The sequence below is a fragment of the Fistularia commersonii genome, chromosome 16, assembly GCF_037954325.1.
Source record: "Fistularia commersonii isolate RoL2024-O1a breed Wild chromosome 16, RoL_Fcom_v1.0, whole genome shotgun sequence".
NCBI classification, from domain to species: domain Eukaryota; kingdom Metazoa; phylum Chordata; class Actinopteri; order Syngnathiformes; family Fistulariidae; genus Fistularia; species Fistularia commersonii.
The window spans coordinates 10,539,864-10,553,994 of record NC_141299.1 but is presented as its reverse complement, the minus strand read 5'-3'; the positions used below and the strand labels follow the sequence as shown (position 1 = coordinate 10,553,994).

General features: G+C 37.9%; 1 protein-coding gene across 2 annotated transcripts; it reads right to left on the bottom strand.

Annotated features, from left to right (window-relative positions):
- Window positions 1–159: 159 nt before the first annotated feature.
- slc1a6 (solute carrier family 1 member 6) lies at window positions 160–11,368 on the bottom strand. Of its 2 annotated transcripts, XM_086161178.1 has the most exons (12): window positions 11,234–11,368; window positions 11,055–11,108; window positions 6,235–6,501; window positions 5,910–6,047; window positions 5,257–5,464; window positions 5,002–5,044; window positions 4,605–4,727; window positions 4,198–4,382; window positions 3,186–3,419; window positions 2,424–2,618; window positions 1,728–1,862; window positions 160–1,506 (listed from the first exon to the last, which is right to left on the bottom strand). In XM_086161178.1, exons 3-12 carry the CDS (start codon window positions 6,455–6,457, stop codon window positions 1,308–1,310), a joined length of 1,683 nt encoding a protein of 560 aa, XP_086017304.1. In that variant the 5' UTR covers window positions 6,458–6,501; window positions 11,055–11,108; window positions 11,234–11,368; the 3' UTR covers window positions 160–1,307. The 2 variants fall into 2 exon arrangements, with proteins under 2 accessions (XP_086017304.1, XP_086017302.1); XM_086161176.1 differs by lacking the exon at window positions 11,234–11,368 and having other exon boundaries at window positions 11,055–11,178.
- Between the last annotated feature and the right edge of the window lie 2,763 nt (window positions 11,369–14,131).

The following is a 14,131-nucleotide window of genomic DNA, read 5'->3' as shown; positions in this document are numbered from 1 at the left end:
CCTCCTTTTTTTCCTTTTTCATCGCCAGGTCCTCAAACCCCTATGTCACAATTATCTAACATTTGACCCACATTCACAACAGCATGCAAGGGCCTCTGAAAAGCAGAATACCTTCCACTAGGGGTCCTCACAAACACAATTATAAACATCACACATCAATTTCCTGAGCAATTTATTTGTCATATTGTTCATAATAAGCTGTCCATTAAAATATTGACCTGCTCTTTCCTGGAAAATATTAAACATTTTAATCAACTAGCATCAAGCATCAAAACAATCAATACAAATATGGCATAAAGTCAAAAGAACTTTTAAATAAACACCTTATTTATGCACTATGTTTTCCTTTCAAACCTGTCAACACAAAACTATATAAAGTCGCTTAATATTCAATTTATCGAGGGTTTCTCTGCAGTCTAGATACAATGTAATGAAGTAAGACCCGCAGTTCATAGTTTAAGCATTTACTGTATATACATGTATAAAATAAAACCAAAAAAAGCAATCCTCTCACAGGATAGATGAATAACTTTAATTCTATAATAACTATACATCAAGTTTTAAACATTTGAAATTTAATACTCAGCATTGCAGTGTTGTGGCCAAAATCAACAGCACCTGAATTACACAAATGTAATAATCACGAAAAAAAAAAAGAACCACAAAGCAAAAACCATTCTATCGAATTGCACATTAATCAACTATAGGCAGTGTTTTTAACAGTCCAGTACATTCATATGGCGTACACTGAAATTAAGAAAGGAGGAAAGGTTTATTCAGTGTAATAACAGGATCCAAAGCAATGGAGGGCAGTGATTGGCTCCATGACGGATTATTGTGTAACACTACAAACACTCATTTTCCAAAGCCATAATAGAGGTAGTCAAGAGATTGAAAATAAAATATCGAATTCATCAGTTAGAAATGACACAGAAGCAGTCAGAGTATTAAGATATAAATGTTTAAATGTTAGAGAATTAGCAGTATCTTGTACATTTCTTAAATATTTGAGATTCCTCTTTACTAATTCTGTTAAAACACTGCTATTGGTCAGATGTTTTAAATCTATCTGACCATATTGAGCTCATGCTATAAACATCACCACATACAAAACTTTTATTAACATCCAAGAAAAAAAACAACAACATAATAATCCCAATAGCCAAAATCACTGTCCCTAAGGCCTTTTTTTCCAGACAATATGAATTTAATGGGAAAAGTGGGTTAATTGTTTTTCAGAGTATCGATGTTAGTCATCCTCTTAAGTTCTGAATACATGATGATTTTTGAGATTTTGGATTTTGTTTTCACATTGTGGTCTCACTGTTCAGGTGGTTCAGTGTGTCATTCTCCTGGCAGATAAGCTGGTAGGGCTTTTCACTATCTTCAATTACAGAGTTGGGCACCTCATCATCCTGATTCTGCAACTCTCCACGGGAAAGGTACTCCACGATGCCGGCGCCAAGGGAGTCACCCAGCACGTTGGTGGTGGTGCGCAAGCGGTCCCTGCAGAGACAGCATCAGAAAGAAAACATTGAATACGCTGAAACATCAAACCTTGAATATATGCAAAGCTTTCTTGTTTTTGAGCTCTACATATTACATTTGCAACCTTTTTTTTATTGTGTTGGGACTTCTGGGCTTACTAAAGATTTACTATGACATTTAGGCTGGCAAAACCTCACACAGACCAATCCCCATCAAGCTGACATTTAGTGGGAACTCACAAGAACCAATCCACAGCAATGATCAGTGTTATGTCCTCTGTGGGCAGTCCCACCGATGTCAATACAATCACCATGGTAACCAGGCCAGCCTGAGGGATGCCTGCTGCTCCGATGCTGGCAGCAGTTGCTGTGATACTGAGTAGGCGGTGGGAGGGATAGAGTGGAAAGAAATTCATTTAGAGGGAAATAAATAAATGGCACATGAACATTGGGCTATAGGGATTTGTGGAGTTATTAAAAGCTCAGAAAGAATCATAAAATATATAAATGATTACTGTACAACTCTAGTCATAGTGTTTTATCAACTAACTGGAAAATTGTAAAAAATATTTTCCCAGAAAGCACATTTTAAATAAAAAACTGAGCAGAGTATGTATGACCTGTCCTTTTGGACCTGTTGTGTTAAGACGCCGATTGTGAGTTATTTTCCATGGCTAGCCATAATGTTTTTGATAAGAATAATAAAGATGAATTTAACAGAATCAATGCATTACTGAAGTAGTTAAGAATTTGTCCTGACTGTAAAATATGACCAAGACACGTCAATTTCTCACGATTTGAATCGTGGACTAAAAAAGGCGGTAGTTTGGGAGCTTATGGTCTCAGCATCTCCGCAGCAGTGTGAGATTTTATACGAATGAAGCTTTTGTGTAATTACCGTAACATGAAAAGTAACAAGTTTAAAACTGGTGCTACCTGATGGTGAGAATCTGGCCAAAATTTAGGTCCATGTCATTGACTTGAGCGATGAAGATAGCTGCGACGGCCTCATAGAGGGCAGTGCCATCCATGTTGATGGTTGCGCCCACAGGAAGGACGAAACGTGTTACTCGTTTGTCAACATGGTTGTTCTCCTCCAGACAGCGGAACGTGATTGGTAGAGTTGCAGAGCTATAAAGAGAGGGGAAAAAAAGGTGTAATAAGACCAAAAAACAAGATTGCACCTCAGTTTTCTTTCAATTTCATAATTTAATTTTCAATCATTTAATTTTCATCATTTAGTAATCCATTCATGAACTTTATATATTTACAGTACTGTTTTTCTCGGGTAATCAGTGTATGGACGATAGGGCATTTTCTTATGTACTTCATATTTTACTTATATTTTCTACAAAAATTGCATCCTACTTCCAATTTGAACAAATAGCATGGCTTTCAGTACCTTTTTTATTGTCTGCACCATTCATTCGCTACAGTTATTTAATATAATAGTTTTATATGGTCATAACTGCATTATCAGCCTGCAACCCTGACGCTAAATCAAAACATAAACAGCTAGTTTATGATAAACACTCCTGTCATTTGATCATGCAAGTTGCCTTCCAAAATAAACATATATCTTTTATCCCTGTAGATTTTACCCTGAACTTGTCCTTCTTCTTGACAACAGCCCTCTAAATCAAAAATTGCCCTTGCAATCAATAACACACAAATAACATGCAATAGGATGACATTGACCTGGAAGAGGTTCCCAGAGCCGTGATGAGAGCCTGCAGCAGGCCGCCAATAAAGCTGTAGGGGTTCTTCCTCGTCACCAAGAAGTACAATAGTGGCAAGACAAAGAGACCATGGATGAGGAGGCCAACAATCACCGACATGGTGTACATCCCCAGCTGGCCGCCCACCTCAGCCAGATCCTTCATCTCCACAATCTTGCCCGCAATCAGGAACAGAATGCCCACTGGGGCATACCTGGCCAGGTCATCCAGAGCAAATACAAATGGAGGCACATGTTAGCCAGATGAAGGGGTTTACTGTGATTATTATGTAGGGGTTATTTGAATTAAGTTAATAAAAATAACTCGCAGCAGAATAATGGACTGATAATTCAATTAAGAGTCTATTATTCTGCTATGTAGAAAAATAAAACATTGATACTAAATCAAATCTTCAAATCAAATCTTCAAATCTTTGTACTTAAGACCTTAAAACACTTGATAGCCTTAACCTTGACACTTTATATTTTATTGTATTTCATATTCTCCATCCTTCCTACTATTATCTATTATTGTTATGTTTTGCTTGAAACTCTGGCACAACAATTTCCTTTGGGATAAATAAAGTTGTTCTTATCTTATCTTATCTTATCTTATCTTATCTTATCTTATCTTAAATTGTTATTTTCCAGCAATATTGCAATAATTTCTTAATTTGAGTGCTCTGTTTTTTTCTGGAAATGTTAAATGGCCTTATCATGTAATATACTGTACGTCCGCTATATGATAGATTATCACTGCAAATTTCTTTTTACTAAAAATATTTCCCTGCATTGCTTGAATAGAATTTGACAAGACAGACACAATACGAAAGTGAGTTTCCGGAGGTTAACCAGCCGGGTCAAGCCCCATATTGCCAATATGGCAAAAAATTTCATACACTTTTAATTGTATCGTGTAAAAAGAAAACCAAAAAAAAAAAAGAAACATAAAACATAAAACCCCTTGTTAATTCGTGGTGAGTCATTACTGACCAGATGATGATGGCCACCAGCCTCATAATGGCTTCATTCAGGCAGTCAAAGAAGTCTCTGAGGGTCTGACCCTGCTGCTTCATGTTGCCAATGACCAGACCGAAGCACATGGAAAAAAAGACCAGTCCCAAAGCATTCACTCCACTGGAGGAGCCAGAGACAGGCACTGATTCCTCAACTGTTTCCTGTGGAAGATATTTGGTAGACATGAGTAAGTGTTAAAAGTCTAATTTGTTTTCTGGCAGATAAAAATCAATGTACTGAAACAAAAAAGGTAAAACATACAGTGAACCACTGATACAGGAGAGTTTAGAATCTTCATTTCATAACTCTATCACGTAATATGAATCAAGTCTCTTACTCCTTTTGATTGTTTTCTACAGACTAATCGGGGATTCCAATATTACCTGTATAGTGTGTAGCACTCCACTGTCATTCACAGTGTACTCAGTCATGTTGAGCATGTTGGTGAGATTCATGGTCACTGTGACATTCCTCGTGCGCACAATCTTCTTGTAAACAGTTTTGTACTGCAAAATAAAGTCGATAAATCTAACAAAAATCGGGCATCAGTTGAGTTTGCTTCTTCATTTCTGAGAGAAAGTATGTCAATACATGGGACTGTTAAACCCACTCTTTTTATAAACTGTACAATATACTGTTTCTAGCAGATCAGAGTTTGAGACAGTGTTGCAGGACGAGACCAGTGCAGTTGAATAAAATTCTATTTTTTGTTTCTACACATAAAGAAAACATTTTAGGCAACATCATAATTATACAGAGCGGGTTAAATGATGGCCTCACCTGTTTGAAGCAAGCCTCCACAAGATTGGGAGGAAACATGTTCCTAGGATGAAAACAAGAATGAATATGCTATGCATGCATATTTCTAAAAGGCAGGACTGAAGGAACAAAAGATTAAAAAAAAAAAAACACATTCTTTTCATTCCTTAGAAAAGAAATAATAGTGTTAAAGCAATATGTGTACACAGGAAGAAATGGCAATGGGGCACATAATACAACACTGGCAAAACATCTCCATCTCAGTCTACTTGTTACCTGATGAGATCCAGAAAAGCATCAGCTGCCTGAACAGGTTCTATGTTTCCACTTGTTGCCACAAGACTGTCCCTGCTGCCTTTCCCTGGCCGGATGATTATCACAATGACAATGCCGATGAAAACAGCGATCAATGTTGTCACCATGTAGTAGACCACTGCGCGTACACCCATCTTCCCTGAAGCTTTACTGTCCAGCGAGGAAATACCTGCGAGAGAGGAAATGTAGTATTGGATGGAGACATAGCTATGTATTTTTTTATCTTCTCTGTCATAAAAAAGGGTGTTCATTCATTCATTTAATCGTCTTTGGACTTTTGTAACTGTGCATGCATGTCTGTCCCAGAAGTGTGTACTGTTCTACAACCCGCACAGAATAATATATGTATACTGTATATACTATAAGATTTATTATTTCTAGATTTCTTCACATCTGGATTTTCTATTCAACCAGACTCATGGCAGTTTATTTCTTTTTATTTTTACTCACAGCTAAAAATACCAGCCGGTCGATCAGTCAAATCTGCAAGTTTTATAACTCCCATTAAATTACTTCCTCCTGCAACTGGTGCTGCTGAAGGTTTAACGAACAAACAAATAACAAATAGTTGCTGCGGGGATTTAGTTTCTTCTTCCGCATTTGCGAAAGCCCACCTGTGACCAGGCTTGAGACGATAAGAGGCAGGACTAACATCTGCAGCATCCTCATCAGCAACTCCCCAGGAAAGGAGAAGTACTTGATCTCTCTCAGGGACAGGTTGTGGGGGCGTAGAGCAAAGCCCAAGATTACGCCTGAATAACAGCACATGCACACAAAACCACAAATCACAAATGTTCATGCATCGAAATGCGTTAATAAATCACAGAAAACTCTGATATCTGTTTTTGTCAGCGAGCGCGCTGACCCGAGAATCTATTAAAACTATGTCCGTGTAATAAAGACATATAAAACAGATGTGCTCAGGTGTGTTCTGCTCACCCAGAGCCACAGCCGCAACAGTAAAGAGAACAAATAGGTTCCTCTTGAGGAAGCCTCGGACGCTGTCCCTGCTGATGGAGATCATTCGATCCTTCATGCTGCTGGCTCGCCTCTCCATGGCCCGGCGTAGTCGCCTCTTTATGCTACCTTGTTCAGACAGCGGCGTTGTATTTGCGTCCTCGTTCAGGAAAAGACTTGCGCTGGTGGGAGGCTTCTCATTCATAATCAGCTCCAGCACCTGGTCCAGAAGGCAGGTCTCGTGGGAAACTAGACACAAGGAGGATAATAGAGGCAAAATGAATTAATATTTTTACAGCCACGGTTCTTTGACAAGCGCATAAGATCTAAAAAGAGCAGAAAACTGATGTGTGGATGGTAAAGTACAAGTCAAATGTTGATTTCAAGCAATTCAAATTCAAACAAAACAGCTAGAGGATGATATTTTGTGAAAGAAATGTCTGAAACACAACATATAATCAACATTTTCACCGATATGTTGATATGTAATTTTTAGGAATTTAAATTTACAGTCAATTTAGATGTATACATGTACTTTCCACTACTTTGAAAACTAAATAATCAAATTAGGATTAGATAGGAATGAGCTAGTTTGTGATGCACTCTGACTTTAAGTTGACTGTTTTTGGATCTTGGGCTAAAACAAAATGTACAAAATGTAACAAAATGTAAAACTCAACTTGTCCACTATACAGGACCGTCTCAGAAAATTAGAATAGTGTGATAAAGTTCTTTATCTTCTGTAATGCAATTACAGAAACAAAAATGTTATACATTCTGGATTCATTACAAATCAACTGAAATATTGCAAGCCTTTTATTATTTTAACATTGCTGATTATGGCTTACATCTTAAGAAAACTCAAAAATCCTATCTCAAAATATTAGAATATCATGAAATAGTAATTTTTGTTTTTTTATTGCATTACAGAAGATAAAGAACTTTATCACAATATTCAAATTTCCTGAGACAGTCCTGTATTTAATGGACTTTGATGGACTTCAATTACATAACAATTAAATTAGACTTAAATGGAAGATTAACAAAAAAATGTTCAGAAGTAACAAGTCTAGAATCCATTTATCCCTGCACTCCCTACAAGTCAATAGTAAACATGACCAGCCAGCAATGACTAACTTAAATACAGTTAGTGTCAATGGTATAAATTTAACAACATTTTTTATCACTATGATAACACAGAGTAAAAGAACATGGTTGTGTTCATAAGTGGTTATTTTCGGAATTGAGTCTTGTCGACTTAAAAGATACTACATCATCTTGTATATGTGGCAGAATGAGATCGTAGTTTGTGTTTACATAAGTACGCACATATTGTTGTACACGCCACAGGTGACTTTTCATGGATTCCTTTTTTTTGTGACTCATTGACTTCACACTTGAACTTTTCAGAAAGCCAAAACAAGTTTGAAAATCTGTCTAATTTGGTATCAAGAGTTTGAGTATTCTTACCGTGTTTTCTTTTGCCGAGTATCACAATGGACACACATTCGACTGCAGCACGTGGTTTTTGTTCAGTTGTCCTTATCTAAATAGGTTACACTCTTTCCTCTATATCACCATCAACAAACAGACTGGATCTCACACCTCAGGTACATAGTACACCTCAACTGTCTTTGCTTTACATGCATAACTTTATCCAATTAGTCTATTTTATTATCAGGAGCGAAAAAATAAAACATCAGCTCTCCAACTATATTTTACCAACTATATTTACAGTCAGATATTCAATCACTAGCGCTGGTCAGAAATTAGATATATTTATTTTTTCCAAGTTAAAGTGCTGAGTTGACCTCCACATGCCTTTTGCCCCAGTTCAATGAACAACGGATACATACAGATAAATACATACGTAAAATCATTCTGTTTTTCGATACATAGTATTTGTACATGCTGCAATGTAATTGGACTAAAGGGATAAAATGGGTAGAAAATACTTCTTTGTACCATTAAAACCCATTACGAAATAGCTGTCATCACAAAAAGGTAACATCTGTAAAAATCTCTCAATATTTAAAGTTTTTACATCACATTTAAATTTGCCTGCATCACAGTAACAACACTTGGACTATTTTCTAAAACTCCTGCGGCTGACGTGCACCAGAGGTACTGACCCATCAACAGAGGCGTCTTTGAACCGCATGAGTTATGTGGGCTTGTATTCTGAATAATTTGTTATAGGAAGTATAGAAACACCACTCCCAAATATCTTATGAAATCATATCAGTTACATTACATTACATTACATTACATTGCATTTGGCAGACGCTTTTATCCAAAGCGACTTACAATACAGTTAATGTAGTTAATGGAAGATCCAAGCATTGCAGCGGCCAAAGCAGAAATGAAACCTTGAAATTAAAGTTCCCAACAGGATGAAATTGCTCCGGCTGCCTGAGCATTCCTCTGTCTAACAACCCAAACATCTGCTAATGGACAAGGAGAACCTGCTGACACGATTCAATACATTTCACTTGGAAAGATGGCTCCGCTGAGTATAATATATTGTACGAGCTGTTTGGGAAAATGAATTAACCATAACATGTTTTGCAAAAATTCCTAAAGCACACTTTCAACTGCTAAATAAAAATCACTGTGACGTTCTTTATTTTGAAATCAATAACATGAGTGTTCCCATGGTGGAATGGCTGGCGTGTTGTAGAGCCAATTTCACACATCGGTTGAAAGTGGCTTCGGACCCCAGTGTTAGAACATGCTGAGACAAAGGGAACCCATCTCAAGGTACATATAGTATCTTCCTATAACAGATCTTTACAGCTGCACCGATTAAAAAGTGACTATTTATAGTAAAAACATACCAACTTGTATTGTCTAAATGGAATAGTCAGCATAATTCATGTCATCACATGAAGAAAAATGTCATCAAATCCCTTTGGTGTGTAAAGATTAACCAACTCTTCGGTAACTCACCGCTCATGATCAAAAAGCCCGTGATAAGACAATCCGTTCAGACTTGATGTAGTTGTGTGTATCTCTGTGCAGACAGAGAGTGAAAATGGTGTGTGTGTGAGTGTCCGGAGCTCAGCAACACAATGACGGGGCATCACACTGCTCTATGCTCATAAGCAGACAGACATGAAAAGGCCTCTCCTATGGCCTGACCTTCCCTCACTTTGAAACACACACACACACACATACACACACACGCACACAACCAAAAACAAAGAGATGAATAAAAACCTATTTTTTGCAGGGCAAACATGTAATCTATAGTGGTTCTACTACTTTTGGTAAACCCCCTTTTATATGATACACCACTAAATCACTCAACGTGGGAAATATTAATCTCCACCCATCGAGAAGCAAACATTAAGTCAAGTAATAAACATCACGCTTCTTCAGCGCCTATATGGATACTTCATATAAGTGGGGTTTAACGCCACTGCGGTAAAATACAAGCCAATTTTGATTCTCCGTGACACGACAAACAGCAAGACCTGCCTCTGCATTCCGTTCCTTCACACCACTCCCATGAAACACGCCCGGGCGCAATGAAGGGCGGTACCTTTTCCGACACGCAGGAAGAAACCGGCCAATCAGAGTCGGTTATCAAAACAGGAAGGGAGTCCAGAAAGGACTGTCCTTCTGGAACTACAGGATTTTTGACACAATCAATTTTTTAAAAAACACAAATTTATGAAAGTTGGAAAGAAGTGCAGCATTTTACCCATCAACAGGTGTCATATCCCCAGTCAGACTGGAAAACTATCATCGTCTTCATCTTCATTGTCTTTGTCTCCAAAGATATAGATACTGCAACTTAATTTTGAAACTTGATTCCTGCGTAGGACTGATTTCATGAGCACATGTAAATTGATTAACATCTGATAGAAATATTGCATACTTTGCTTCGTTATTTTGGAAGACATTTTTGTAAATGTTCCCCCAACAGACACTTCTCACTACGTCCCTCGCTAGAGTAGTCAAGGGTTCTCTGCTCCATCCAACAACATTCAAACCAACTAGACAAGGGGTGTCAAAATTCAAAACTGGGACGAAGTCACGGCCAACATTGATATTTATTGAAAAAAATCTTCCTCCAGATATAAAAATGAACCCAAACTAGTTTTGCTTAAAAACGAAATATGGAACAAGCATAGCTTAATAGTATACAGTATATAACTTAATATTGCACACATGCAAAATCCTGTTTTCTGCCTAAGTAGCAGGGTGCCAGTATTAGCATAAGGTCGCTATGACTACTGTTAACAGAGGAGAGGGCGTTTATGGGTCCTGTTGTGATTTCTGTGCCAAAAAAACAGCAGAAAATTTGTAGAATTAGCGGTACATGCACTGTAGACTCTCCCTGCAGCCAGCTCTAATAGTCATTTGGAATGGCTTTTGCGGGCCAAATTTAATCAAAGTGCGGGCCATATTTGGCCCGCGGGCCAGAGTTTGACACCTATGAACTAGACCAAAGTGTCTGTGACCCCAAAACTGCCACGGAGCAGTCCAGTGGCAGAGACTAACCAATGACAGCTGACTTTTGAAATCACACGCAAAACATACATGACAATGTCAGGCGTGCATCAGTTTGTAATCAATATCCTGCAAAATGCAACATCTTCAATGGTGACTGACAGTGGGTTGCTTTATGATTGAGATGGAGGAACAAACATTGACAGATTATATTGGAACGACAGATAGATAGATAGATAGATAGATAGATAGATAGATAGATAGATAGATAGATAGATAGATAGATAGATAGATAGATAGATAGATAGATAGATAGATAGATAGATAGATAGATAGATAGATACCCTGTTCTTTTTGTCTTTAGGTCGGCACCAGTTGTCTTCAGCTCCGGAAAGATGCTGCGAAGAAAGAGGACGAGAAGTTTAAATTGAAGGGAAGTGTGTTGAAAGTGGCGTTGAAAGTGAGTCTCTGCGGGAGCTTTGAGGAGTCACTGAGCAGGAACCCCGATCGATCTGTCACGCACCTCTCCGCCCGACACGCTCGTCACGCCGTGATGTGGACGCGGATCTCAGCTCCACGCAGCTGATATTCTACTACTGTTGCCCACACAGTGTGTAAACCCCCCCTCTCTAACACACACCAGCACGCACACTCACACACATCATCTCCTTCATCTTTTGTTTTTACTACCGAGCATCTCAACGCTTCCACGGAGCCTCCAGGACTGCCGAGATGGTTTGCGTGGGAGGAGGAAAGGTGAAGGATCTTTCAGCAGGGCAACAATTTAAAAAAAAAAAAAAAAAAAAAAAATTAAGATAAACAACCCCCTCCGTGCCCGCCCACAACAATGGAGAAAAAGTCTAGTTTTTCCTTAAAAGATTTTATAATGAATTGAATCAGGATGTTAAATGAAATATTTTGCCATATTATATTATTAGAGGTTTAATTTACACAAAAATATCAGAATTTATTCATTCATTATTTTTTGAAGTTTATTCTCCTCGCTTTACTTGTGGTTCTGCAGGACCAGGCCGAAAAAAACACAGAAGACATTGCCATGACAACATATCTGCTCATTGCTCAAGGGAAGTCATGTATTTGTAGCCCTTTGGCACCCAGATGTCCACGCTAACACCCACTCATCATGTTCACAGAATGTGAATGTATGTTTGTTTGTTTGTTAGTTGTTTTTTTTTGTTTTTTTTTTTTCAAATTGAACCATCTGAAAAGCAGCTTCCAGGTGCTAAAGTCATCATTTAACTCGAATAAAAATTTCTGAAAAAAACATAGCGTGACCTTTTGCATGATGCTTATTCTACATATGTTGCTGATCATATATCAGAGCTAGAATCATTAACTTTGAGACTTAACTTAAGGGTTTTGTCTCAATTTCTGTGGAATACTATAAAAATTAAGATCGTGCAACTGTGTATGTGATAGATCTCTATTAATAAATAAAGTACTTCTTCAGAACTGAAGAAGCCTCTTTGATGAAATGTCTTCAAGTCAATTTAAGTCCAGAAATTCAAGAAATTCAAGGCCAGTTGCTATGACAAGAAAGTTTTAACAAGAATTCACCATGACCTGGAAGACTGAGAACCTCCACAGACATTAATAAATAAAATAAAATGAATATGAGGCATACAAGACAGCAAAAGAGTGAGGAAAACAATAGTGGGTCCAGCAATATATCTTACATAACGTCAACATTTGCTCTCATGTGCCCTTAAGGATAGTGAAAGAAAAAAAGGAAACACTCTAGATACCTTTGAACATTTTCACAATTTTGCATTAGGAATGTTCTGACCAGACAAGGCAATGGCTTACATTTTCATTTTCCACATTTTCTTAAGCAGTATGAATCCCTGCTCTTCACAGCTGCAGCTGAAATCCATAGACACACTTCTTGAGCCAGAGTTCCAAATTCATGGCATGATCTTTATCAGTACAGAGTTCATCTTATAAAAGAATATTAAATGGCCAAGAGAGCGCCTGGAAGATTCATATTGTAGTGTTTTTGTAGTGTGACACACCACACAAGCCTGCAGTACAACTAACTGCCCAAAATTCCCTGCACCCCAAACCACACCCACAAAATTCCCAGCAACCCCAAAATCACACAGAAAACAAGCATAAACATAAACCCCAACATTAATATGCGCTACAATATAAAGACAGCTGGGCAAAGTCTGACCTCCTGTGGAAATTTGTGTGACACAGTTGAAAGCTAAATAGACAATAAGGTGGTGTTTTCTGTGGGTACCTGCCAAACTTAAGACAGTTTAAAAACGTTATCACTTCCATTAAGATGTGAGCCTGAGGCCTGAGGTCGGTTCAGGCCTGATACTGAAGCCCTGATCTGACTCTAAACTGATGCAAACCGTTTAAAGTCTTAAAAACTGGAATTTTCACGTCTCACAATTTGGCACTCTTGTCACTCTCGACATGGCTAAAGAGCCACTCATGGCGGCTGTTGCCAAGTCTCAGCATCTGATGAATTTTCCTGCGTGAATTCAAACAAATCATAATGAAGCACGACAGATTTATTCTCAGTTGTTACAGCAATCATCCTTGCCACAGAGACATTTTACTTCTCTTGCCACAATTTCCCTTCGTTTGTATACCTCGAGTATCTTTTAATCTCTTAAAATGCTGCTTGGAATTTGTTTTTTTTATCTTTTACCCCTACTCACTATTTTCCTTTCTTCTATTCCATGTCATCCTGTCTTCACGGCTCAAGAACTCAAGTAACCTTATACTTCTATCCTTTGTACCCGAACGCCAACTATTTAAACCTCAAACCCCTGGCAAACAACACTGCTGTGACCTGCCGCAGGTGCAAGATATACATTAAGTACTTAATATTGTAATTGCCTAATATAAAGTGTAATCGTTGTATTCAGATTAAATACTGACAAAGTTGTTTCCTTTTTCAACAATTCTGGACAATAACATCTTATTTCTCAAACCCATCTACTTACCTCTAGCAATGCTAACTTTGGGTTCTTCTCATTGCCCTTCTTTTCCTAATTTTCTGATCTTTTTGTACAATATTGTTCATCTTTCTTTCTCTTGTATGTGCTTGGCTTTCTCACTTCTGCCCACTTACTCTTTCTCCCATCATCTTCCTTGCTACTCCCTGTACTATCACCATTCATATTCTCCCCTGGCATCCTGCCTGGGTATGTGATAAATAGTTCAAGAATATTTTTATTACCAGACCTAAGCAGGATGTTTGTCAATATCCTCTACTAATACCGCAGTTTGTAATTAGGAAGAATGGGTATTTCAGCTCTTTAGACAATGGATGCCCAGTCAAACGTGTAAAAGATTTTTATCGGGAAAAGATAATCCTAAACATGATATGACAACATACTAACTTAATTAAATAGGACCGCTTTCTACTAGGTCAGCTGCAGTG